Source organism: Protopterus annectens, chromosome 17.part0 (assembly GCF_019279795.1).
Source record: "Protopterus annectens isolate FY-2018-M chromosome 17.part0, PAN1.0, whole genome shotgun sequence".
Lineage (NCBI taxonomy): Eukaryota > Metazoa > Chordata > Ceratodontiformes > Protopteridae > Protopterus > Protopterus annectens.
In genome coordinates, this window is record NC_056751.1 from 320788582 (window position 1) to 320816048 (window position 27467).

The 27467-nt window shown below is 44.1% G+C and overlaps 1 protein-coding gene across 3 annotated transcripts in view; it reads left to right on the forward strand.

The window, feature by feature from the left end:
* Nucleotides 1-26921, forward strand: part of TMEM138 (transmembrane protein 138) — a 797942-nt gene extending 771021 nt beyond the window's left edge. For all 3 annotated transcript variants that reach the window (XM_044059747.1, XM_044059750.1, XM_044059748.1), the window contains one exon: nt 26110-26921. In XM_044059747.1, coding sequence (XP_043915682.1) covers nt 26110-26222 — 113 coding nt within the window. In that variant the 3' untranslated portion in view covers nt 26223-26921. The remainder of the gene's footprint in view (nt 1-26109) is intronic.
* The last annotated feature ends 546 nt before the right edge of the window (nt 26922-27467 follow it).

A 27467-nucleotide genomic window follows, 5' to 3' on the forward strand; every position in this document is an offset into this window, starting at 1 on the left:
AAGTCTATGTCAAGCTTTGGTAAGACTATTCTCTGGGTGCTCCTAGACCCTTCTCCTTCCACTTGTTCTAAGCTATGATAATCTACCCATATAGTTTAGGCTACTGTAGCAGTGGTCATTATGAAGGACATAGTACAGTTGTCTAAGTCAGCTTACCATAACAGTAGATGTTCAAATGATCACTGCTGCAGTAGCCACTCTGTTTCTCCATCCCCATTGTTTTTTGGTGTGTTTTTTTATGTCAGGGTGTGGACATTTACTTTTTATTGTTTCTATCAATGTCCTCTCAGGGCTTAGCCTCCCACTTTCAGTTAGCATGAAAGCTGCTCAGGGCTTGGCACCCAAATCTGTCTTTTCAGTAGGCTTAGCTTGAGATGCCTAATGGTATGGATGTGTAGAAGGTGCCCTGAAGCTTTGGAAGCTGGACAGCTGTTATTTCCTATGCAGGATATAACCTGTATAGCTTAGGCTACTACAGTAGTGATCATTCAACATCTACTGTTATGGTATTCTTACCTACGTAACTACTGATCTGAAGTAGGAACTTCATTTGTCAGCAACCTTTGGGATACAGATCCGATCTCGGATCTGAGCCGGCAACTTCTATCACAGCATAGATCCGAGCTCCTAGCTCCTCCCTTTACCCATAATCCCCTGCCAACCCTGACTGACCATAGATCTAGTTTGCCGCTCTTCAAGCAACAGCTAGATTCTAGGGCTCTTGGTGATTCTGTGAGAAAAACAGTTTTTCAACTTTTTCTTGTATTCCTTTTAAGCGAGTGTCTGTGTGTGTGTTTAGGTTTCCCCTTAACGCTAATTTCTCTTCTTTTAGCTTAAATTAGCTTAAATTTTATTTTTATTTCTCCTCCCTGCCCTCGCTGGTCGCAGTGTGTGTAGTGTGTAGGGGCCTAGTGAGTGTGTTTCCTTTCAGTGATGTCGGAGGCCCCTAAAGCCATATTTTCGAAATGCACCGAGTGTGGTCACAAGCTTTCACCGTGCCTTGGGGTTGAACACCTCTCTTCGGGTTGTGCAATTTGCGCTGCGTTCAACCCCAGGGCACTTAAGGATTGGAGGTCGAAGCTGGTTCTGGCGGGCCTTTTGCCCCCAGACCCGGCTCCGGCCTCCGGTACTTCTGTGACCGTTACCCAGTCTTCATTAGCGGCCCCCCCCCCCTTCTTCCGACCGGGACTCAACCTCCCACTGTGGCTTCGGAGGTGAGGGAGGGCAGGAAAGAGAAGCGGAGGGAGAAGCACCTTAAGCGGCAGGCCGAAGACTCCTCCTCGGCCCCGCCTGTCAAACGGGCTTCTCCCTCCAGGGTTTCTGGTTCGCCTCCCCCTCGGATCCGATCCCCTTGCTTCTCACCGGGACCCGAGGAGGAGGTGAGCCGGTCCCCGTCGAGGTCATTGAGGCGGCACTCCAGGCCTGCCTCGGTGGCCTCCTCGAGGTCCACCTTCAGTATGTCAGATGCGGACATGGACCGGATGATGAGGAGGTTCATCCAGGCCCAGATGCAGATGGGAGTGCTCTTGCCTCCACCCCTCTGGGGGTGAGCTCGACCTCGTTTTTCGCTCCTATAGCTCCTTCTCCGACCCGCCTCCCGGGTTCGGAGTTGTCGGAGCCAAGCCACGTTGGATCCGGGGGTGGGTCAGAGCCGACAGTGCTGGGCACTTCGGCTCCGACTATTCCCTCGAGTTTGTCGGATCTGACATCTCAGAGCCGTGAGCCGAGCTTCTGATCCGAGGGACTCGGTGTGCTCTCGGCCCCGTCCCGGTCGGAGCACACGGGTCCTTCGGATCTGATAGTCTCGGCTCCGGGTCCAATCCCCGCCTCGGATACGAGTGGGAGTTGGATCTCGGATCCGTCAGAGAGCGGCTCTCCCTCGGCTTTCGCGGTGGTGGAGAGGGTGCTGTTGAGTGCATCCAGGCCCCCGGTCCTGGCTTCGGCTCCCCCCTGCACTCCCTCTCAGCTGGTCCTGGCTCCCCTCACCTGGCCTTCGGGGCATCCTGCTTCAGCGCCTCTAGGTGTTCCATTGGAACAGGATATTGCTGGTGAGGACTCCTCGGACAGCCACCCCGAGGAGGTTCCTCGCAAGTCGAAGTGCAAGAGGAGGCACGTGGACTCCTCTGAGTCCCTCACTGAGGATACGGACTTGGATGAAGGGGAAGGCTCCCCAAGGTCACCCCCCAAGGATGTCTCCTTTGGAGACATCATGGAAATGCTCAGAATCAGGGGGGGGTGGTCTGCCCCCAAGGCTTCCTCCGACGAGTCCGTATTCCTAGAGGCGTTCGAGGCAGGGCCATCTACCTCTTGGGTGTCCCCTCCCCCCGACCCCTTGGTGGATCTTATAGCCACTAGGGCTTGGAGGGAGCCGGACACTGTAGAGCCTGTTCCCAAGCTCCCAGGCAAAATTTTGAGCCCCCCGTCAGAGAGAACCCAGTGGAGCAGAGGTCCCCCTGTGGATGCCATGTTGGTGGTGGCAGACACCAAGAGAGAGTTGGCTCAGGAGAGCCCCACATTTCATCCGCTGAGCAAGGAGTCTCGCGCGATGGACTGCCTTGGGAAGCGGGCCTTCAGTTCAACGGCCTTCTCCATGAGGGCCCTGAACTATATGGCACACGTCATTCGGATGCAGCGGGATCTAATCAAAGAATACGCTGCCCCCCCCCGGGGTCCATGTCGGAAGGGGACAAGCAACTGTACTCCTCCCAAATGTCCACCCTATGTTCTATTTCCAACACCTCTATGCAGCTTTTGTCTCACGCCACTGAGGGAGCCGCTAGAGCAGGCGGAGTCGAGCTGGTCATGAGGAGGCAAGCTTGGCTCCGACATTGTGACTTCTCAGAACCCTTTAAGGCGTCATTTGCAAATGCCCCTTTTGATGGTTCTGCATTGTTTGGCAAAACCGTTCGCGACACCCTTGTCCAGAGCGAGAAAGACGGGAAGACGTCTGCCATCGGTGTCCACTTCTCTGCTCCCCAGAGGTCCTTTGCCAAGAACCAAAAGGGTCAGAAGAAGATGTGCTTCCGGAAATCGCATCAATCCCAGTCTGCTCCGGACATAGACGTAGTCGATTTATTCTCATGTATTCCTAGAGATATAGGATTAGACTTTTTTAGTAATAGTTTAAGGAAATTTTCCGACATGGAATGGGATCGGATATGTTTAATCACAGACATGATGGGACTGGTGTTGGATCATAATTACATAAAATTTGAGGGGGAATTTTTTGGGCAGAGAAGAGGTGTTGCTATGGGAGCCTCTTGTGCTCCCATAGTCGCTAATCTCGTCATGTTAGAATGGGAGACAGAATTTACATTCAATTGCGAATATTACAACAACATAGTTTATTACACTAGATATTTAGACAATTTATTTATTTTGTGGAAAGGTCCTAAGGATGATATCCCTTTATTTGTTAATTATATTAATAATACCACATAATTTTTGAAATTTACATATAGAGTTAGTGACAGTGGTATTGAATATTTGGACACATTCATTAGTCATTCTGAGGGAGGTTTTGTCTCACAAATATTTAGGAAAGAGACGTTTTCCAATGATTATATAGAGTTCAATAGCAATCATCCACAATATGTTTTTAAAAATGTATTCAAAGGACAGTGTATCAGAGCTGCAAGAATGTCCTCAACAAGAGAAATTTTAGAGAAAGAACTCAAATTATTATTAAATATGTTTAGAATTAGAGGATATCCCAATAAATTGTTAATAGATACAATACATTATGTTAGAGGTGAGTGGGGCAAAAAATATACCCCCCTGTTAGGCAACAAATTTAATCATGTTAAAAAAGATGGGCCCTTGTCAAATAGCAATTCCAATCGGGTTTGTGTCCTGGTATATTCGCCTTTTGTCCATTATATCAAGAGTATTGTTAAGCAGTATTGGAATTTAATTATGGTGAATGATGAGACAGCTTGTATTTTGGGTAATCAACCTAGATTTGTATTTAAGACTGGACCTAACATCAAACAGTTGTTGGAGAAAGTATCATACAGATCCAACAAAAACAATTTGCAGGGGACTAAAAAATGTGGGTGATGTAAACAATGCAATGTTATATACGAAGCTGATAGTATAATATTGGAATATATCAGGAAGATATCAACAAGACACATATAAGATGCAGGGCAGGAAATTGCAATACTTCCCATGTGGTTTGCATTGCGATTTGTTCTGCTTGCCCTGCATTTTATATAGGAAAGACAGAGAGACAATTTAAGAAACGGATTTACGAACATACATATAGGATCAAAGTGAAAGATAAAAACAATGCATTGTATAAACACTTATCAGTGAAGAGAGATAAACATATATTTAAATTTGCAATTATAGATCAGGTTAGCATTTCACCATATGGAGGAAACTGGAAAGCATTATTAGCCAGTAGAGAAAGCAAATGCAAATTCTTACAGATGCTACCAGATCCCCTGGTATAAATGAATACATTAGTATCAAACCATTTCTCACTATGTCATAGTATAGGTTTTTCTACTCTATTCATTATAAATGCATTATATAATTTATATTTTATATTTATTTATCTATCTATTTATTAATTTATTATTTTATATGAATCCACATCATTAATAAACAATTTACGCAGTTGTCATTTAATATTTTGACAAAGCATCTTATTTTAACTTATTTTATATATTGAGACCATGTCTCTTTAAAATTTTCGAAAATGTGAATGCAGTTTTGGCGCCAATGAGGTTATTTAAATGAAGTGCAAATATGGTTTGTTTGTTCTGATGAAGTCTGTATTGCATACAGATAAAAGTGCTTAACTGGACATTGGTACTGTGTGCTGATGTGTTTTACAATAAATTATTCCCTGTTCGAGCTGTGGTTTCTGTAGAGTTCTGTGGAGTGCCTGTACCAGCTTTTTGTTTCATTTGCTTCTAGTGTTGCTGTTTGTTGAGAGCAAGTATTTGCCCAATGGGGGCGACCTTGTTGCGATCTTTTTGCCTCTCCTTCAAATACCAAATGCGACGATTACTTTGCTCTGACCACCCCTCCGGGGGAGTCCCCGAGAGACTCTCTAGTTCATGCTTGGCCTCACGGTCTGCTTTATGCTTACCCGCCTCCTCCCCTGATGTTGAAACTATTGCAGAAAGCCAGTCAGTTGGGGAGCAGGATGATCCTCATTGCCCCATTCTGGCCTCGTCAGACGTGGTTCCCTTACCTATGGTCTGACCTGATTCATCCGCCCTGGATGCTGGATCCCCTTCCGGATCTCATTTCACACCCCCTGGGTCTTCCGACTCCGAACCTGGCCAACCTAAAGCTGACGGCTTGGTTGCTCCAGTTCCACTCCTGATAAGGACTCCCGGAATTTCATCACCAGTCAAAGCCATCCTAGTAGCAGCTCACAAGCCCTCCACCAGAAGGGTGTATCGGAGTAAATGGAAACGTTTTTCCATTTGGGTGGAGCACTGTCATTTAGATCCCTTTACGGTGCCGGTAGCATCGGTTTTAGATTTTCTAACTTCTCTCTTTCACCAGGGGGCTAGTTCTTCCATGATCAAGGTGCAACTTGCAGCAATTTCACACTATCATGTAGGGCAGGAGTCAGGCCCGCTTATTACTTCCAAACTGTGTAAGACCTTCCTTAAGGGTACCTTCCTCCTCAGGCCCCCGGTCAAAGAGGTGGTACCCCCATGGGATTTGCCCCTAGTTTTACAGGCCTTGACTAGCCCCCCTTTCGAGCTGGCGGCCACTGTTGATCTTAAATACCTCTCTGGGAAAACGGCCTTTTTAGTGGCCATAACTTCAGCCAAGAGGGTCTCGGAACTCCAGGCTCTCTGTGTCAAACCTCCGTATTTGGTCTTCCACCCAGACAAGAGTTCACCTCAGGATCAATCCGTCTTTTCTACCTAAGGTATCTTCGGAAGCTAACATTAATCAATCTATTAATCTTCCAGTATTCTTCCCCAACTATCAAAACAAAGGAGAGTATAAGCTGCACTCTTTAGACGTGCACAGACAACTATGTTTTTATACTCATCGAACTACTGGTCATAGGCAATCCGATCAGTTGTTTGTTTCCTTTGCCAAAAACTACTTCGGCAAGTCGGTTTCTAAGGTTACCCTCTCCCGATGGATATCTATTTGTATTCTCTTAGCATATCAGAGCTCGGGAAGGCCTGCACTTCAAGGAGTCAGTGCTCATTCTACGAGGGCCATTGCTACATCGGCTGCTTTCAAGGCTAGAGTTTCTCTGGATGATATTTGTTCCGCAGCCACTTGGGCTTCATCTCATACCTTTATCAGCCACTACAAAGTAGATATTGTCTCCTGAGGTAGGGCGTCTTTTGGCTCTGCAGTGCTCCGGAATATCCTTCCATGAAGGCCACCCAAGATGTAGGTAGCTGGGGACTCTGTCCCAAAGGTTGCTGACAAATGAAGTTCCTACTTCAGATTAAGAAGTTATGTATTCACCATATGTACTCACCATAACGTTCCATCTGAGTAGGTATCTTCATTTGTCTGCAACCATCCCCCCTCCTTCCCCCTGACCAAAATGATCCTACTTCGGGTTCTTTAGATTAGTTTCCTCTGGGACACAGTATTAGCTGTGCTATGGGGCAAACTTGATCTGAGGTTAGTCAGGGTTGGCAGGGGATTATGGGTAAAGGGAGGAGCTAGGAGCTCGGATCTATGCTGTGATAGAAGTTGCCGGCTCGGATCCGAGATCGGATCCGTATCCCAAGGATCCGAGATCGGATCCGTATCACAAAGGTTACACACAAATGAAGATACCTACTCAGATGGAACGTTATGGTGAGTACATAACTTCTTATTCTCAGCCACTAGGGCCAGCCTTGCTGCAACAATTTTGCTTCCTCCACCAATACAGTGTGTGGCAACTATTTCACTCTCATCCCTCAACAGGGACAGGCACAAAGGGATGCCCTAGTCTGTATTTGGCCACTTGGTCTTCTTTATGTCAACCTGCCAGCTCCACTGATATTGAAGTTTCTACAGAAAGCTTCCACATGCAAGGCAAAAGTAATCCTCATTGCTCCATTCTGGCCTTGACAAGTTTGGTACCCTTATCTATGACCTCATCTTCAGCAACCTTCTTGGCTCCTCAGTCCCCTTCTAGATCTACTATTTCTCCAATTCCAGTGAAGGTCAGAGATCCTTCTTTTACCTTTTAGAGTGGTACCCATTCTGACTGCTTATCAGAAACTTTCCATTAGAAAGATTAACAAGATCAAATAGAAACATTTTTCAATATGGGTGGTGGAGAACTGACCCTTTTTCTACTTCTCTCCGTTCCAGTCTGTAATTTTTGGCAGGTCTGTTTCACATTCTGGGGTCAGCAATTTTTAAGTTTCACAAAGGAGCAAATCATTCCTCTATAGTTTCTTTGAAAGTCTCCGAAGCCTTTTTAAAGGGTACCTTTCTTTTGAATCCTTTCCTAAAAGATCCATCTCGTCCTTGGGATATTACTTTAATGTTGCAAGCTTTCATACAGCCTCCCTTTAAGCATGCCTCCTCTACAGAATTGAAATTTCTTTTGCAGAAAACATTTGTTTCTAGTATCTGTAAGTTCGGCTAGAAGATTTTCTAAACTTCAAACCTAGTCATGCAAACATCCTTACCTGATATTTCAGGAAGAGAGAGTCTCTTTTGTGTCTCGCTCTGTCTTAAACTGAACTTTAACTTTGTGCCATAGGTAGTCAGAGTCAGCCTTGAACCAACAAATACATTTGTCTATTTTTTCCCCAAACTATTTGAACAAAGGTGAATGTACTTCGCACACCTTGAATATTCACCAACATTTCAAATCTTACTTGCGCCACACAAAATATTTATGAAAAGATAATCACCTTTTTTTCTCTTATAGTCAAAAATCTCTACATTTTCTTGTCTATGTGGTTTTCAGATTGTATTTCTTTTTGTTTATAATTTGAAAAGATTATCTATTTCAACAGAACCCAAGAGCACATTCCACTAGCTCTTATTCCACTATTCATCAAACTGTGGTGCAGCAACCTGGTCTAGCATACACTACAAACTGGTTCTCCATTCTTGATCCAGAGTAATGTTTGGTTCCACCATACTTAAAAATATACTGCCTTGATATCACCTGGGAGTCTCTGTAGCTAGGAACTGTGTCCCAACTGTCAAGATAAATGTAGGGAATAACAAAAGATGCAAAAATGTACTTACTGCAATGCTAGGTCCTTGATGTCCATTTCTGTCCACATTAACATCCTGCCCTCTTCCCCTTTCCAAACTACCATCATACTTTTGCCTTGTTTCTGAAAGATCATTATAGACCAAACCTAAAGCCTTTGTTTCATGGGGCACATGTATTAATCATGGTGGTTTCCTGTTTGGGCTCTCTTTCCAGTTATAGTTCCATCCTATTAGGGCAAATTCAATCTGAAGCTTGACTGCTAATGTGGGAAATTATGGGAAAAAGGAGCTCAAGCTCAGTGTGGAAAATCCAACTGTTGAGACAGACTGAGAGAAACAACAAGGATCTAATGTTATGGTAAGGACATGGACATGGTTTCATTTTCCAGGGCTGTGAGGCATACACCTGCACTGAAGGGTGCAGGGATAACGTGGGTGTTCTTCAGAAATATGTGTGCTTATGTCTGTATTTTAAAAGTAAAGATAGTTATCTACACTGCAACTTTAAAAGTTAAATTATGATTATTTTCATATATTCTTCATAACTTCATATATTTATATTCCTTTATCCATTGGTGTCCCCCAAGGCTCTATTCTGGGCCCTCTCCTTTTCTCCCTCTTGACTAATAATCTACACACAGATACTACACATGGTTCTATAATACAGTTTGCAGATGATTCAACACTTATCTGTGCTGCCACTTCTCTTTCAACTCTTCATTCTCAAACACAGGAATCTTTCACTTATGTTAAAACATGGTTAGCCAATGCCCATCTAATCCTGAACCCAAACAAAACTAAATTATTACTCTTCCAACCTAACAAGACATCTGTCTCATGCCCAACATTTAACATAATAGCCATAGACAATACTGTGATCTCCCCGACAACCCATACAAAACTTCTTGCAGTGGAAATAGACAATACCCTAAAATTTGACTTGCATGTCTCCCTAACTGTAAAAAAGTCCATAAGAAAGTTGGAAGTCTATATAGGCACAAAAGGTTCTTGACCACAATGGCCAAAATTACATTAGCACACACCCATCTGCTCTCCACTCTACTATATGCCTCTCCAGTTTTAACTAATCTAAGGAAAACTGACTTATCTAAGCTAGAAGCATATTATAATAAAATTGCCAAGTTTGCATCTGACTGCCCATATAGGTTCATACGTTGGTACTAGGCTATCGGCCCTAGAGCCTATACAAGCCTAGCCATAACAATTCCCTGGATATTTCTTCCCACAATATTTACTTCCCTGGACCCCTGTCTAGCAGGGCGACTGACATGATCCCCGGGGTGAATTTCCTATCTCCCATCCAATCGTCAAGGTTCCTTTTGAAGAGGGCCAAGGAGGCGCTCTGCTTGACATGTATGGACAGTCTATTCCAGAGTATGGGGAGTCTCTGGGTCAGGAACCTATCCTTCCAGCATGTTTTGTTCATTGTGATGACAAGGTTTAGATCCCTGGAGTGTGTGTCTCTGAGGGATTGTGATTTCTTTAAGTGGAGCATGTCCAACAGCTCAGGGTTTGGCATGGCCTTGTATGTTAAGCAGAGATTGCCTCTGAGTAGACGATAGGCCACAGAGTATAGCTGGAGTTTTTTTAGATGGTCAGCATAGGGCATCTGCTTTAGGTCTGTGATTCTTTTAGTGAGGTATTTCTGTGGCCTTTCCAGCTGTTGCAGTTGTCTTGTGAGGTACATACCAAACAGGGAGTTGTACTCTATAATGGGTCTAATGAGGGATGAGTACAGTGGGACAATGACCTTTTTTTTTCCTGGATGAAAAGCCCTTAGTGATGAGGTGTGCCACATAGAAGGATTTTGTGACTGTTGTGGTGATGTGGTTATCGAAGGTGAGACCACTGTCCACCTGCGTCCCTAAGTCTGTCGTCACACTTTCGGTGTTTATTGTACTGCCACCTATGTGGTAATTCATGGGTACATGGTTTTTCCCAAAGGGGATAAGTATACATTTCTTGGCATTAAGCTTGAGCCCATGGCTCTGTCACCAAACATCTGTTTCTGTAAGACCCTTTTGTAGAATATCTACATCATTTGGGGATTCAGTAATGGCTCCCAGTTTGCAGTCATCTGTGAACTTTGTTAGCCAGAGTCCCTTGGTGTTGGCCTGCACTTCAGAGAAGTAGATGCCAAACAAGAGCAGTCCCAGGACTGAACCCTGAGGTACTCCACTTGTCACTTGTTTGGAGCTGGATTTGGAGTCGGCTACTTTTACAGTCTGGGTTCTGTCAGTAAGCCAGATGATAACCCATTGAGTGACATAGGGATTTATGCCCAGCTTAGTAAGTTTATCTATGATTCCAGAGTGGGGGATGGTGTTGAAGGTCTTGGCGAGGTCCAGATAGGCTGTGGGGACCTCCTTACCCTCATCCACAGCTCTGGAGACTGATTCGAAGAAGTCAGTCGGGTTCAGGAGACAAGATCGGCCCTTCATGAACCCAAACTGGGTGGGGTCCAGTGTTTGAAGGTTGCCAATGTCTTTGTTTATAAGTTCCATGATAATGCGTTCCATGCCCTTGCAGATCAGGCTTGTCAGACTGATGGGATGGTAGTTCCCGGGATCCAAGGTGGATCTCCCCTTGTGGAGAGGGATAACTGTATCTGTGCGCCACTCAGTGGGCACGAACCCTGAGGTTAGGCTATGATTAAACATGACACTTAGGTGAGGTGCCAGTTCATGTTGTAGTTCATGTAGTACACAGCCCGGGATGTCATCTGGTCCCATGGATGCTGTATTCTTAGCTTTGGAGAGTGTGGTTTCTACCTGTGTGGCCGTGATTACCGGAATTTGGGAATCTTTTGGTATCGAGAGGGGCCCTTTAGGGGGTGAGAGGGGGGTGAAGTTGGCACTAAATCGATCTGCCAGGATATTGTCAATATCCTTGGGATCAGTATGTTAAATGCCATTCTGTTGTAGCTCAGAGCAGATCTCGGCATTGCCATTTAGATTCTTGACATAACTATAGAATACCTTGTGGCTGTCTTTGGAATCTTTGGCAATTTTATTTTCTTAACTAGCTTTGGAGGATTTTATGAGGGAACTCAACTTCTTACTGAGGCTGGTAAGGGAGTTTATGCATCCTGGGATTTTCCTCTTTTCTGCAACAGTTTTTTCCTTCTGTTGTATAGTTTGTTTATGGCAGGGGACCACCAGATTGGCTTCCTTTTTTGGAGGAGAGTGTCTTGGTTCTATTTGGGATGGCACGATTCATGCACGAGTGGATGGGCTCATACAGTGCCTTAGTATAGGATTCAGTAGTTGAACTTTCGGATCCCGTCTGCATGGGTGTCATGAAGTTTGTCACTTCTGAATTGAGTAGCATGAAGTTGGCTTTGGAGATGTTTTTTACAGAGGTTTCCTTACCGGGGGGTGGGGATGGGATGTGGATGTCAAGGGTGATTTGTTTATGGTCAGACCTGACCAATGAGAGGGTGACCACTGGTGTGGAGCATCTATCTCCCATGTTGGTAATGACCAGGTCTAGGATATTGGAGCCCCTGGTGGGACAATGGATTAGTTGATCCAGGGTGTTGGAATTTATGAATTCCAAGAACCGTTGGGAAAAGGTGTTGGTACCCGAGTAGTTTTCCCAGTTAATGGCAAGGTAGTTGATATCACCCAGTATTAGGGTGTTTGGTTGTATCTTAATATTTTCCAGTATGTTTAGAAAGGTGTAGTGAGAATCTTGAGGCATGGTGGGGGGATCTGTAGCAAGCTACAATTTGGATTGCAGTCTTACCTAGTGTTAGTTGCACCTGGAGAATTTCAGATGCATTGTCTTGGGCAACTAGCCTGGAGGTGTGAATATCCTTGGTGAATATGGACACTCCTCCACCTTTAGTGTTTCGGTCTTGGTTTGGTGGCTGAAAAGTGTGGTAAGAGTTGTAGCCTGGTATTGCAGGCGTTCATAGGTTGGTACTAGGCTATCAGCCCTAGGGCCTATACAAGCCTAGCCATAACAATTCCCTTGCTATTTCTTCCCACACTATTTACTTCCCTGGACCCCTGTCTAGCAGGGCGACTGACGTAATCCCCGGGGTGAATTTCCTTTCTCCCATCCAATCATCAAGGTTCCTTTTGAAGAGGACCAAAGAGGCACTCTGCTTGACATGTATGGGCAATCTGTTCCAGAGTCTGGGGAGTCTCTGGGTCAGGAACCTATCCCTCCAGCATGTTTTGTTTATTGTGATGACAAGGTTTAGATCCCTGGAGTGTGTGGCTCTGAGGGATTGGGATTTCTTTAAGTGTAGCATGTCCAACAGCTCTGGGTTTGACATGGCTTTGTATGTTAAGCAAAGATTGCCTCTGAGTAGACGATATGCGACAGAGTATAGCTGGAGTTTTTTAAGGCGGTCAGTGTAGGGCATCTGCTTTAGGCCTGTGATTCTTTTAGTGAGGTATTTCTGTGGCCTTTCCAGTTGTTGCAGATGTCTTGAGAGGTACATACCAAACAAACCATTGTATTCTATAATGGGTCTAATGAGGGATGAGTACAGTGGGACAATGACCTCCTTTTTTCTGGATGAAAAGCCCTTAGTGATGAGGTGTGCCACATAGAAGGATTTCCTGACTGTTGTGGCGATGTGGTTATCGAAGGTGAGACCACTGTCCACCTGCGTCCCTAAGTCTCTTATCAAACTTTCGGTGTTTAGTGTACTGCCACCTATATGGTAATTCACGGATACATGTTTTTTCCCAAAGGGGATAACTATACATTTCTTGGCATTGAGCTTGAGCCCATGGCTCTGGCACCAAGCATCTGTTTCTGTAAGGCCCTTTTGTAGAGTATCCACATCATTTGGGGATTCAATAATGGCTCCCAGTTTGCAGTCATCTGCAAACTTTGTTATCCAGAGTCCCTTAGTGTTGGCCTGTACTTCAGAGAAGTAGATGCCAAACAAGAGCGGTCCCAGGACTGAACCCTGAGGTACTCTACTTGTCACTTGTCTGGAGCTGGATTTGGAGTCGGCTACTTTTACAGTGTGGGTTCTATCAGTAAGCCAGTTAGCAACCCATTGGGTGATGTAGGGATTAATGCCCAGCTTAGTAAGTTTATCTATGATTCCAGAGTGGGGGATGGTGTCAAAGGCCTTGGCAAGGTCTAGATAGGCTGTGTGGACCACCTTACCCTTGTCCATGGCTCTGGAGACTGATTCGAAGAAGTCAGTCAAGTTCAGGAGACAAGATCGGCCCTTCACGAACCCAAACTGGGTGGGGTCCAGTGTTTGAAGGTTGCCAATGTCTTTGTTTATAAGTTCCATGATAATACGCTCCATGGCCTTGCAGATAAGGCTTGTCAGGCTGATGGGACGGTAGTTTCCAGGATCCAAGGTGGATCCCCCCTTGTGGAGTGGGATAACTGTAGCTGTGCACCACTCAGTGGGCACGAAACCTGAGGTGAGGCTATGATTAAACATGACACTTAGGTGAGGTGCCAGTTCATATTGTAGTTCATGTAGTACACAGCCTGGGATGTCATCTGTTCCCATGGATGCTGTATTCTTAGCCTTGGAGAGTGCATTTTTACCTGTGTGGCCGTTATTACCGGAATTTGGCAATCTTCCGGTATTGAGATGGGCCATTTAGGGGGAGAGAGGGGGGTGAAGTTGGCACTGAATCGATCTGCCAGGATATTGGCAATATCAGTATATTTAATGCCATTCTGTTTTAGCTCAAAGCAGATCTGAGCAGTTTCTTCCTTTTGTTGTAAAGTTTGTTTATGGCAGGGGACCACCAGATTGGCTTCTTTTCTTTTGGATGAGAGCATCTTGGTTCTATTTGGGATGGCTCTCTGGAGCCTTGAACCAGGTCTCAGTTACTGTACAGATATTGGTGTCCTCCATTTTTAGGAGTGCCTTGAGAGAGAGTGCATTTTGAGGTTTAGACTTGTAGCATTACCTTCAGATTTTGCATGCTTGTATCTGTTATGGTGGTGGTTTTGTCCTTTGAACCTTGCCTAAAAAAGGCACTATGGGATGGCAAGAGCTTTAGCCAGTAACCTGAATCCCAGGGGTGACAGGTGCAGACCATCTCTGGCAAAGCATTGTGGTTTGTCGATCATGTCTTCCCAGGCAGACAGATACTGGATCCCCTTTGAATGACACCAGAAGCTTAGCCAATTGTTGAAGTCAATCATTTTATCCTTATACTGTGGTATAATTCTTGACAAAGGCAGGATGCTACTCAGGACTAGGGTCATACCTGCCTGGGCCACATGGTCCGAGAGTTCTTCCATGTCTCTTTTCATGTAGTCCAGGGAGGTACGTCTCAAGTCATTCACTCCAACATGGACAATGACAGAGTCATATTTGTACTTGTTGTGGAGTGACTTGAGTGCATGTGTTATGTGGCTGATCCTGGCAGCTGACTGTAATTTTCTCCTTGTTCAGCCTGGTGAGTGGGGCATCAGTGTGCCTGACTATAGAGTCACCTATGACTAAAGTGTTGGGTACATTGTCTTGCCTTAGGAGCTGTTGTTGGGTGGCACACTGGTGTTGTAAGCCATGTGTCACTTTGGTTGTGACTGGTGTTTGTGTTTCAGCTTCAAAGGTCCTTGTTGCTTGGGCAGGTTAATGTTAAAGGCCTCCGCATATGTGGGTTTAGTGTTGCTATGTGTGGTGTTGATGGTGTGGGTTTTGAAGGGCTATGTGTTGCTTGAGGTGTAGTGCAGGTGTTAACCTTCTCCTCTTGACTGTCTAGCACAGTCTTGGCTGGAGAGAGCTTTGCTTCTAGTTTGGCTATGAAAGTGCATCTCTCGCAGGTTGTAGTGTTGGGTGGTAGGAGGAGAGGGTTGTCTGTGTACATGAGGCAGTTGCTGCATTGCCCCAGTATGCCCAGATTCACCAGGTGGACAGGAGAAATCACCGGAAGCTGACCCTTGGACATGCCGGTTTAGGTGCTTTTTTTTGTAAATTATAAGAGCTGTTTTCCCTTACCTTTGCAAGGTACTTTGCAATTATAGGCTGTTTAGTGCCTATGATTAATTTCTCTTTATTGACAAGGAGAGTTGAGTACTTGTATCAGTTTAAGGCTTCCTGGTGCTTTCCAGCAGGTTCTAGAGCAAGTGCTAGTCACAGAGGTTCAGATTTTATTGCTACTACTGAGAAACCAGCTAGTTCTAAGGGAAAATTTGAAGAGCAGACATTCTAGCACCTGGAATTGTTTAACCATAGCCCCACGATGCTGCACGATGCGAAAAATGCACAAACACACACATTTTTAAGCCAGAAAGTTGAAATGGATAGAAATCAGCCCAAAAAGGCTAATAAAATTACAATTTCAGAGCTGGAAACCACTCCTCTAGTGTTAAGCATTAGGACTTCTCTCTACCACAGCAAGGTCTGGATAGCTATGAACACAGAAAATAAGGTCCTGAGGCAAGCAAAGCCTGGGATCTGGACTATAATAGCTAGGAAAGGCGGTAAATGAACAAACAAGGTAGTATTTTTTTTTTGGTTAAAACAGTCTAAACAATGCAATAATACAGTAAATAAACACAGAAAAGGCTAACTCACTTGAGTGTGTAGCCCTAAACAGTAAATGCAATTAAAACTCTACAAAATTAGCAATTTAAAACTTTTTAAATGAAGCAAGGCAAGTGCACAACTGAAAAACGATTTGAGGCAGTAATACAGTAGAAAAAGTAGCTAGTCTACATATACAGAAAAGTCTATATATACAGAATAGCAGCTAAAACACACAGACAAAGATGCAGTGCAACCTAGAGCACTTGAGTTGTAGCAATATTAAGGCAAATACAGTTTTAATAAATGCACTAAAATATATTCTATATTTCCAAAATGTTTGAGAAGCACAGTCAGAACACAAGAAGATTCAGGCAATTTTTTTTAAAGAAAGGGACAAAGGAGGAACAGAAGGAAAGAAACTAAGTGGGTTGGCCTTCTCAGATGTTCTCTCTGTATTGGGTAGAATGAGCTAATGATACTAGACTGGGAGGAGTGTCCCACATCAAATTTACAGTAGGGGCGGGCAACTGCAAAGCCACCAAGTATAACAGCAAGACAGCAACAAGGAGAGAGGGTGGGGAACAATACTAAAGCTATTAGCCTACACTCATTTAGACAGTAAACACTACAGAAATCTTTACCACAGCAGTGAGCCACAAAAATGAAAGTTTTTAAACAGATAAAGGAGCAAGGAGACTCTACAGAATGCTTTTAACTGCAAACAAATCAGTTGCCCGTGCAGATTAGTTAATAGCAATAAAATACAGTAAAAAAGTATGCAGCAGGCAATAAAAAGTGCTATATATAAATTGCTAGAAGCAATAGCCAGTATAAATAAGCCAAATAAACAGGATACTTATTGTTATATATCTCAGATCAGAGTTGTAGTCAATGGCCCTCCTCCACTCTGCTCAGTGTGTATAGACAGAAGTCCTCTCAAAGTTAGGGCTTAAATACCAGAAGATACAACCTTAGACAACGTAAAAAAAAACTCAAAAGAATCAACCCCCACTAGCCAGCAGCCAATCAACACAATCCTGCCAAGAAGGTAAAGAAAGGCTTCTACTAATTCAAGATGGCCTGGTCATGTGCTCAGAACAATCACTGCAAAAACAAACAGGGCCTGAGACAGCAAATCTGAACTGGGTCAATATTAAAGCTATTAATGTACACTCTTTTAGACAGTAAACACTACAGAAATCTTTATCACAGCAGTGAGACACAAAATGAAATTTTTTAAACAGATAAAGGAGCAAGGAGACTCTACAGAATGCTTTTAACTGCAAACAAATCAGTTGCCCGTGCAGATTAGTTAATAGCAATAAAATACAGTAAAAAAGTATGCAGCAGGCAATAAAAAGTGCTATATATAAATTACTAGAAGCAATAACCAGTATAAATAAGCCAAAAAAACAGGATACTTATTGTTATATATCTCAGATCATAGTTGTAGTCAATGGCCCTCCTCCAATCTGCTCAGTGTGTATAGACAGAAGTCCTCTCAAAGTTAGGGCTTAAATACCAGAAGATACAACCTTAGACAACGTAAAAAAAAAAACTCAAAAGAATCAACCCCCACTAGCCAGCAGCCAATCAACACAATCCTGCCAAGAAGGTAAAGAAAGGCTTCTACTAATTCGAGATGGCCTGGTCATGTGCTCAGAACAATCACTGCAAAAACAAACAGGCCCTGAGACAGCAAATCTGAACTGGGTCAATATTAAAGCTATTAACGTACACTCTTTCAGACAGTAAACACTACAGAAATCTTTATCACAGCAGTGAGACACAAAATGAAAGTTTTTAAACAGATAAAGGAGCAAGGAGACTCTACAGAATGCTTTTAACTGCAAACAAATCAGTTGCCCGTGCAGATTAGCTAATAGCAATAAAATACAGTAAAAAAGTATGCAGCAGGCAATAAAAAGTGCTATATATAAACTACTAGAAGCAATACCCAGTATAAATAAGCCAAAAAAACAGGATACTTATTGTTATATATCTCAGATCAGAGTTGTAGTCAATGGCCCTCCTCCAATCTGCTCAGTGTGTATAGACAGAAGTCCTCTCAAAGTTAGGGTTCAAATACTAGAAGATACAACCTTAGACAACGTAAAAAAAAAACTCAAAAGAATCAACCCCCACTAGCCAGCAGCCAATCAACACAATCCTGCCAAGAAGGTAAAGAAAGGCTTCTACTAATTCAAGATGGCCTGGTCATGTGCTCAGAACAATCACTGCAAAAACAAACAGGCCCTGAGACAGCAAATCTGAACTGGGTCAATACTAAAGCTATTAACATACACTCTTTTAGACAGTAAACACTACAGAAATCTTTATCACAGCAGTGAGCCACAAAATGAAAGTTTTTAAACAGATAAATGAGCAAGGAGACTCTACAGAATGCTTTTAACTGCAAACAAATCAGTTATCTGTGCAGATTAGTTAATATCAATAAAATACAGTAAAAAATATGCAGCAGGCAATAAAAAGTGGTATATATTGAACACATCATTGTACAGCTTTAAGTATACTAGACTAGCTTGAACTTCCCAACATTATTCTTTACAACCAACTCTGTCTAACTCACAAAACTGTAACACAACCAACTAGAAGCCCTGCACTACAAAATCTCATCCTTCCGTACAGTTCCAGCAGACCACTTCGCTCTAACAATAAGAACTTACTCACCATCTCCAAGGCCAACAAAACTGGATAATCTTTATTTTGTCTTAACCTTATATTTTGATATAAGTCATACCTACAAGTAGTAATAGCTATGTTCAAAGCCTAGGTTGTGTGTCAAGGTGTAACAAATTTGTATGTTCTTATGTATACTACATTTTGTTTACTTTATACTTTATTGATTATTGTAGTGTGTGCTTGAAAATTTACTATTACTCATGGAGCTTTTCTCCCTGGGCCTCTGCTGAAAAAAGACCTGTGTCCAGTCGGACTTTCCTGGTAAACAAATCTTAAATACATAAATAAAATACATTTTCAGTCCTTGAACAGAATGTTTCCACTTGTGGTTTCTTTATGGTGGCACTACAGAATACTTCTAATTATCAGTTGAATTCAAAAACACTCCTTAGCTTTGCAATTTCCTAACAATATTTACTGAACAGTTCTTGCCTCACAGCAAGAGGCTCTCCCGTTCAATTCTCGGCTGGAGCACCTTCTGTGTGGAGTCTGCATGTCCTCCCCGCGGTCGAGTGACGTTAAAGACATGCAGGTAGTAGCGGACTGGAGTTCCGCTGTGGTGACCCCTAACCGGGAAAAACCGAAAGACATTACTTTTTTATTTACTGAACAGTTCTTCTTTCAAACATTAATATTTAAAAAGTGTCACTATTGCTCTCACATGAATTAATTTGCAAACTCACTGTCTAGGGATTTAAAAACATAACACTTGCACATCTGATAAAGATTTGTTAAATGTGTGTTTAAAACAGGATGTTAAGTTGTCAATCTCGCCTTCATTCTTGCTGGATGGGTTCGGAGCCGATTCTCGGCTCCGACTCGGCCACTCTAAAAGCTCAAGAGCTAGTTTCACCGGCTCGAGGCTCCCCTATATCCCACAATGCTAGGCGGTAACTTCCCCAGATCTCGTTTGCCGCTACGCGATCGAGGTGCTTCTTTCAACCGGCTCAGGTTAGTTTAAAACTTTTTGACAAGTTAGTCAGTCAGAAAACCCCTTTAAGTTAGCTCCCTTTCATAACCTTATATAGTTAAATACTTTTATCCCTTTTAGTTAAATTTTTCTCCAATCTCCCTATCCTAAATTATCTATCCTTTCCCTTGGGCCTTAGGCCCTCTCCTTCCTCCCTTGGTAGTTGGAGTGTCTGTGTTTTTGTAGGGAAAATTTTTAGTTTAAACCTTGGAAGTTTTAATTTAAAGTTTTATTAATTTTAAAGTGTAATCGGTGTGTGTGTGTGTGTGTGTGTGTTTGTGATTACATTTTATATTTCTCTTTGGACATGTCCAAAGAATCAAAGGTCTCAGGCTTCAAGAAGTGTGACTCGTGCTGTCAGAAGATGTCTCTGACAGACGGTCACACTTCTTGTGTGTACTGCCTGGGACCTTTGCACCTGCAGGACTCATGCGCTGTTTGCCATGGTTTCAGCCCTAGAGTCCTGCAGGAGCGAAAAAATAAATTAATCCTTAGAGGCTTATTGAAGCCTGAGGGTCCCTCCACTCAGTCATCGGGGAGATCCTCTAAGTCCTCCAGACCTTCGGCTCCAGCCTCTGAGCCAACCTCTGGGGGCTCTAAGTCCATTCGAACATCGGCTCTGGCCGGAGCCGATGAATCTCGAATGCTTGTACCTGTGCTGTCCTCGGCTCCGGCCGGAGCCGAGGAAGACATAACTGAGTCGGCTCCGATAAAGCTGTCGGAGCCGACAAATAAGAAGAGGTCCCATTCCCCATCTATTGGCTCCGTTCACTCAGCTCCAGCTTCACCTTTGCTGTCTGAACGGAGCCATAGATCTCACTCTTCTAGGTCTTCCAGGTTATCGGACCACGACCTTCAAAGAGTAGTGAGTCGACTTCTTAAGTCCGAGGCATTAGCCCAAATGCTTCAAAGTCCGACTCAACAGTCGAAGACTATTCCCACCACTCAAAATATTCCTCCTCTGACTCTTTTGAGTTTGGAGCCGGGGCGGTTCGGACCCGAGACTGTGGTGGCGTCGGAACCGATACCCTTGTCTTCGGTTCTGTTGTCGGCTCCGATTTCTTCCTTGGAAGAATCTCGGCGCCAGACTTCCCTCGTCGGCTCCGAGGGGGCGAGTGGCATCGGACCCTTGTCCGACCCCGCTCTCCCTCTCGGTGCCTCGGCGCTGGTGAGTTCGGCTCCGACATCGGCCTCGGAGCCATCACTGTCGGTGCCGGGGGAGGTTTTCAGATTTTCGGAACGGAAACCTCCGGCTCTGCCTGACAGGGGTGCCTTTGAGGTCATGAGGAGCGTGTTAGAACCTGGTTCTAATCCACAGTCGGCTCCTTCTGCCCTTCCCTCCATGGTGCCTCCGGTGATGTCTACTCACTCTCTTGTCCCCGACCGTAGAGAGCCAGCTCCTCAAGTTTCCCCTGTGGGGATCTCCTCCTGTTCCGAGGCCTCTCCTGATCCTGTAGGAGAGCCCCCTAGGACGAGGCAGTGTAAGAGGAAGCACATTGACTCCCCTGAGTCTGTCACCTCTGACACTGATTTAGAGGATTCTGAAGGTTCCCCTCGTTCCACCTCTGAAGATGTCTCCTTTGCAGACATCCTCGAAATCTTAAAACATAGGGGGAATTGGCCAGACCTCAACCCTTCAGAGGATGAATCCGTGTACCTTGAGGTGTTTGGCTCTCGCCCTTCCACCTCCTGGGTGTCTCCTCCCTTTGACCCCCTTATGCAAGTGGTGGCAAAGAAGGCTTGGGCGGCTCCTGACTCAGTGGAACCCACCCCCAGGAGACCATCTAAGTTTATCACGGCCCCCAAAGACAAAGAATTTCTGACCAAGGGCGTCTCTGTTGATGTTATGGTGGTGGCTGCAGCTACCAAGAAGGAGCTAGCTGATCCTTCGGTACCTGTTCATCCTCCTAACAAGGAGTCTAGGTCGATGGACAGGTACGGGAAGCAGATGTTCTCGTCAGCGACCTTTACAATGAAATCGCTGAATTACCTGTGCCATTTTACTCGACTTCAGAGGGATTTACTCAAGGAAGCGAGTGAAATGCTGAAGGACCCAACAGCTGCGGGTTTTCAAGATAGGATGAACTCGCAGCTGGCTACCCTTAATTCTATCACCAACTCCTCCATGCGCCTCCTTTCATATGCGGCTGATGGAGCAAGTAGAGCAGCAGGTACAGGTGTGGCCTTGCATAGGCACGCCTAGATGCGGCTTTGTAACTTTGCGGACCCCTTTAAGGCGTCCTTCACTAATTCCCCCTTTGATGGATCATCCCTCTTTGGTCCTCAAGTGAAGGAAACCTTGACTAGGTGCGAGACTGATGGCAAAACTCTTTCTGCCGTCAGAGTCCATTTTTCTACTCCTTCTAGACCTTACCCCAAAGGTCAGAAGGGGGGAAAGATGAGACTTGCCTGACGCACAGAGTCGATTCCCCTCTAGAGGCAGAGGGGGGAACAACAATGGTAGACGTCGCCCCAGAGGCAGAGGAGGCCCGCAAAATCAGGGCAATCGAGAATCCTTTTCCAACAAGCCCTTTCAGCATCCCTGAGGTGTTGCCCGACTGTCCACCTTCGGAGGCAGTCAGGGGAAGGTTGTCACTGTACCCAAAAGCCTGGCTATCCCTAACTCAAGACAAGTGGGTACAATCTATCATTTCCAAAGGCTACAGAATTCCCTTTCTTTTCATTCCGAAGCTGTCCAACAAATCCCTGCCAGACGTGCCACCCAGTCAAAGGGAACAAGCAGCATTAGAAATTTCAAAGCTGCTAGCAAAAGAGCCATTCAACCAGTGCCAGCAGACCAGGTAGGATCCGGAACCTACTCCAAATTCTTTTTGGTTCCAAAGAAAACAGGGGACTGGAGACCCATTTTGGATCTCAGCATCTTGAACAAGTTTGTCAAGAAAACAAAGTTCCGGATGGTCACGCTGCAGTCCATTCTTCCCCTTTTGGAACGGGACAGCTGGATGTGCTCTATATATCTCCAGGATGCGTACTATCACATCAAAATGAATCGACACTCCAGAAGATTTCTCCGCTTCAGGCTGGGAACCAGTCATTTTCAATTCAGAGCCCTGCCCTTTGGTCTCACTACAGCCCCCCGAGTGTTCACCAAATGCATGGCAGTGGTAGCTTCTCATCTGAGACGTCAAGGATTCCAAGTGTTTCCTTATTTAGATGACTGGCTCCTTACAGCCCCCACCAGGCATCTCTTACTCCTCGCCAGAGACTACACCTTTCGCACATGTCAGGCACTAGGTATCTCAATAAACTACGAAAAGTCTGTCTTGTCGTGTTATTACTTTCATAGGCGCAAATCTAGACACAGTCAAGATGTCAGCCAGACTCACAGAGCAGAGGATAGCAGACATTTACAAACAGGTATTTCTTCTGTTACAGAACAACAAAGTCAAGGCCAGACAGATCCTGAAAGTCTTGGGAATTATGGCTGCAGCCATCCCTCTCCTACCATTGGCCCGCTTCCACATGAGGATTTTACAATGGATGCTCTTCACACAATGGCCTTATCAGAGCCTTCCAATGTCTCATCCTATTCGGATAACTCAATCGTGCAAGAGTCATCTCTCTTGGTGGATCTCATCCCCTCAGCTCCTCCTAGGGAGACCCTTTGTTCCTCCCCCTCCGGTTGCTACAGTGACAACGGACGCCTCCCTGATCGGGTGGGGGGGGGGTATTTCCAGGGCAGGACAGTCCAGGGCATGTGGCAACCGTTCGAGTGCCACTTGCACATAAACGTTCTAGAGATGAGAGCTGTGCTCCTAGCATTGCAAGCCCTACAAGACTCTCTTCCCACAGGAACTATAGCAATCCAAACAGACAACATATCTGTAGTGTGGTACATCAACAAACAAGGCGGAACCAGGTCTTACCCCTTATGTCGACAGGCACTCAGACTATGGCAATGGGCGATCTCTTCTCAGCGATTTCTGTTAGCAACGCACATTCCCGGGAAGTCCAATGTGATTGCGGACAAATTGAACAGAGCTATTCTCATGCCTCACGAGTGGTCTCTGAACAACTCAGTGTTGGAGAAAGTGTTTCGAAAGTGGGGCAGGCCTTGCTGCGACCTTTTTGCTACTCCCCAAAACAGCAAGTGCGAAGAATTTTTCACCCTCTTTCCCCAACCAGGCCATCCCAGCAGAGACGCTCTAGTGCACGTTTGGCCCCGGGGACTTCTCTATGCCTTCCCCCCCTTCCCACTGATATCCTAGCTGATACAGAAATCCATCGCTCAGGAAGCTTCTATGATCCTCATTGCCCCTTACTGGCCTCGACAAATTTGGTCCCCCTTTCTTCACCGTTATCTTTTGGAACAACCTTGGCATCTGGACCCAGTTCCAGACCTTTTGACCCATCAGTCAGGTCAGTTGCACCACTCCCTGCCCTCTCTGAACCTCACAGCTTGGTTCCTCCAATTCTGACCTTAGCCAGGCTTCCGTTGATATCTCACTCAGTCAGAGATATCTTGATTGCCTCTCATAAATCTTCCACTCGGAAGATTTATCATAGTAAGTGGAAACGTTTTTCCTTTTGGGCGCACTCAAAGAACATAGATCCTTTCACTGCTTCTATTCAAACAGTTCTAGACTTTCTAGCCGAACTTTTCCATGCAGGTTCGTCCCCTTCTACCATTAGAGTTCAATTGTCTGCAATTTCAAACTTTCATGTTGGAGTCTCAGAGTCCTCTATCATGTCTCACAAACTCTGCAAGGCCTTTTTAAAGGGAGATTTTCTACTCAAACCACCCATCAAAGATCCTCCTCCTCTATGGGATCTCAACTTGGTTCTGGCATCCTTAATTCTCCCCCCCTTTGAACCTGCGACTTCATGTTCTATGAAATTACTCTCCTGGAAGACACTCTTTTTAGTAGCTATCACCTCAGCTAGAAGAGTCTCTGAACTTCATGCTCTGTGTAGTCGACCCCCTTATCTGGTATTTCACAAAGATAGGGTTTCCTTGCGTACTAACCCGTCTTTTTTGCCCAAAGTAGCTTCATTGGCAAATTTGAATCAAAGCATTGAGCTTCCTGTGTTCTTCCCAAATTATTCTAATAGGTCAGAACAAAAGTTGCACAGTTTAGATATTCACCGCCAGCTTAGGTACTATCTAGATAGGACCAAACAATTCAGGAAATCTGACCAACTGTTTGTTTCTTATGCAGAAGGTAAAATGGGCCTTCCAGTCTCTAAGGTCTCTCTCTCTCTAGATGGCTCACTTCATTGATTACCCTAGTGTATGAAATAAGACATCAACGGTTGCCATCCAAACCCAGGGCTCATTCTACTAGAGCTTTAGCCACCTCAGTAGCTTTCCAAGATAGGCTGCCTATTGATTCTATTTGTTCTGCAGCTACTTGGGCTTCTCCCCATAACTTCATTTCTCATTATAAGTTGGACCTGGCCTCTAGAGACCGGGCCAACTTTGGTTCCACTGTACTCAAGAGTCTGTTCCAATAGGCCACCCGGGACAAGGTGCTAGGGACGCGGTCCCATCCAGCAAGAATGAAGGTGAGATTGACAACTTAACATTTAGAAGTTATGTACCTACCATAACGTTCCATGTTAGTTGCCTTCTTCTCGCCTTCTTTCTTGCGTCCCACCCTCCTTCCCCCTAGCCAGGACAGACCTAGAAGAGTTTCTTTGTTCCTTATGGAATTTTATTGCGGGTATTAGCTTTCAAACGAGATCTGAGGAAGTTACCGCCTAGCATTGTGGGATATAGGGGAGCCTCGAGCCGGTGAAACTAGCTCTCGAGCTTTTAGAGTGGCCATTCTCGGCTCCGAACCCATCCAGCAGGAAAGAAGGTGAGAAGAAGACAACTAACATGGAACGTTATGGTAGGTACATAACTTCTAAATTTGTTCATTCCTGTAGTGTGCTGCTGAAGAGTGCAGTTAAGTAACTAAGTAGAAAAAGAAATCACCCACACATATAAACAAACAAAAAAAACCTCACTGAACTCAAGTTTTTCCTGATGTTTATCTCTGCAAGTTACTAACTCCCTAAAATATTTTTCTGTACACAAGAATTTGATAATGGTAGTACTGCTACTAATTTTAAAGTAGAAGACAACATTCTTATACTCTAGCATGTTTTGCAATACCAATGGAGAGCAATTTTTTTTGCCTTAGCACACTTGTACAGTATGGAAATGTTATAGTACACCTGTACAGTATGGAGATGTTAAACTGTTCTTCCACCCCTAAAGTATAAAAATCAGGTTTGCCTAAAAACTGCCAAAGTTATTAAACAATCAATAAACTTTCATAGAGTTGGCATGCATTGTGATCCCCAATAGGGTGTTTTCAGCTCAATTCCATTATAACACGTCCTTCCACCCATCATCTTGGTATCTAGCTTCAGAACAGTGTAGGAAGTTGAATGTGGACACATTAATCTATGTGCTGTTAGTTTTCTAGAGACAGATTTAGTGTGTGGATAACAGTGTATTATTGGCTGAAGTGTTAAACAGTCATTAGTGCCTCTGAGTGCCTGAATGAGCATTGTACATAAAATAACATAATACTACCACACTTCAAGGGCTATAGTTTACATATCTGTCTCTCATAGTTATTCATTTTAGGATTAGAGATTTTGAAAGTTTTAGGCTTGAGCAAGTTCAAAGTTTTAAGCAGCTATTTTAGCAAGTAACAAAATATCTTCTAAACAGTCTTAATAAAGTTATCTTCTAAAAAGGCCTATGTGATTGTGGTTCCTGATTTGTTTTTAACATTTCTTTCCCAATCAACAGTTGCTGTATTTTATTACTATTTCTACAAGAGGACAGCATTATGTTTGGGGGATCCACGTTTCTATGAAGATTCACTGTGGCTCAGACAGGAATTCATTCGTGTCCAAAAATAAACCGTTATGACTGCGAGTTGATTCCAAGTTGTGAGGAAGTCGAAGAAAGCTGAGCAAGAATGTCACATGTTATATTCTTTAATGCAGTGCTAAATATTCTTGCCATCTGGAGTCCAGCTGGTTTCCCCTAGAAATGGTGATGTCATCTACTGTCAATGTCCCTCACTGCAGAAAAAAATGCTTTTAATCAGTTTTATTCAAAATGTTAGTTTGTATGGTCATTTTTTTATATATATTTTGATATGTATACAGTATTTTTATACTTTTTTCAGAACACTATTTAAAATTGCTGTGGTTAGTGAGACATTGTATCAACAGTGTGAAAATGTGAACAGTCTGTTCAAAATTACACTACAATTGACACAGAATAAACATTCCACTGATTTATGTTAGTCACTCTGCTTGGGCACAGACACTGAAAGTACACATCCTCTACAAATGGGTTTTGAAAATGATATAGTACCCTAAAATGTATACATTTACTACGCTGTAAGTATACCGTCATATGACAATTCAGAATGCAGAACAGATACAGTCACCTACAAAAGCAAGGATACTCGTAAAGTAAAGCAAAGGTTTCAGAGAGGCAATCATCATGTTTTATTCTTAAGCTATGTATGACAAGTGCTGAAGTGTACTGGTTTAGAGCTTGGCAGCAAAATAAATAAATAAACAAACAACACTGCTTCCTTTACAACATTCTGGCAAATCTACATTTTAATACTTTGTGCAGATCTTTAATTTAGATCTGCGTGGTAGTGCAGAGGGACAGCTCTTGCCAACAATAATAATAACCCCAGTTTCTGTGATGGATCCACATGAACAGAGTAGAAGACTTGAGTGTCTCATTGACTACTGTCCTTCATTAGGAATGAGGATATAGATACAGTACTACACTGCAACTGAAGAGGCTAGATACAGCTAACAGCTGTCAGTAGTGCTGGGACATGGTTAGATTTTCTTGATATGATTGCATGCCCATATCGCAAAGAGATACAGAGATAGGGATTAAAATCCTCTTACCTAAGGGAAGTTTCAGAATATTTTTGTTACAGAACCATTACCACCTATTACCCCTACAAGGTTTATTAAGTAAAAATATCATGTGGGTTCCCTTCTTTTTTTGTTTTCCTTGCAAGGCCTGGATGGCCAAACCACACATTTTGGTAGATGATTCTTGGGAAAGTTGTGCACTGGTAATGGCAACTTGCCATTACTATTAGTAGTAGTAGTAGGTAGTTGCAG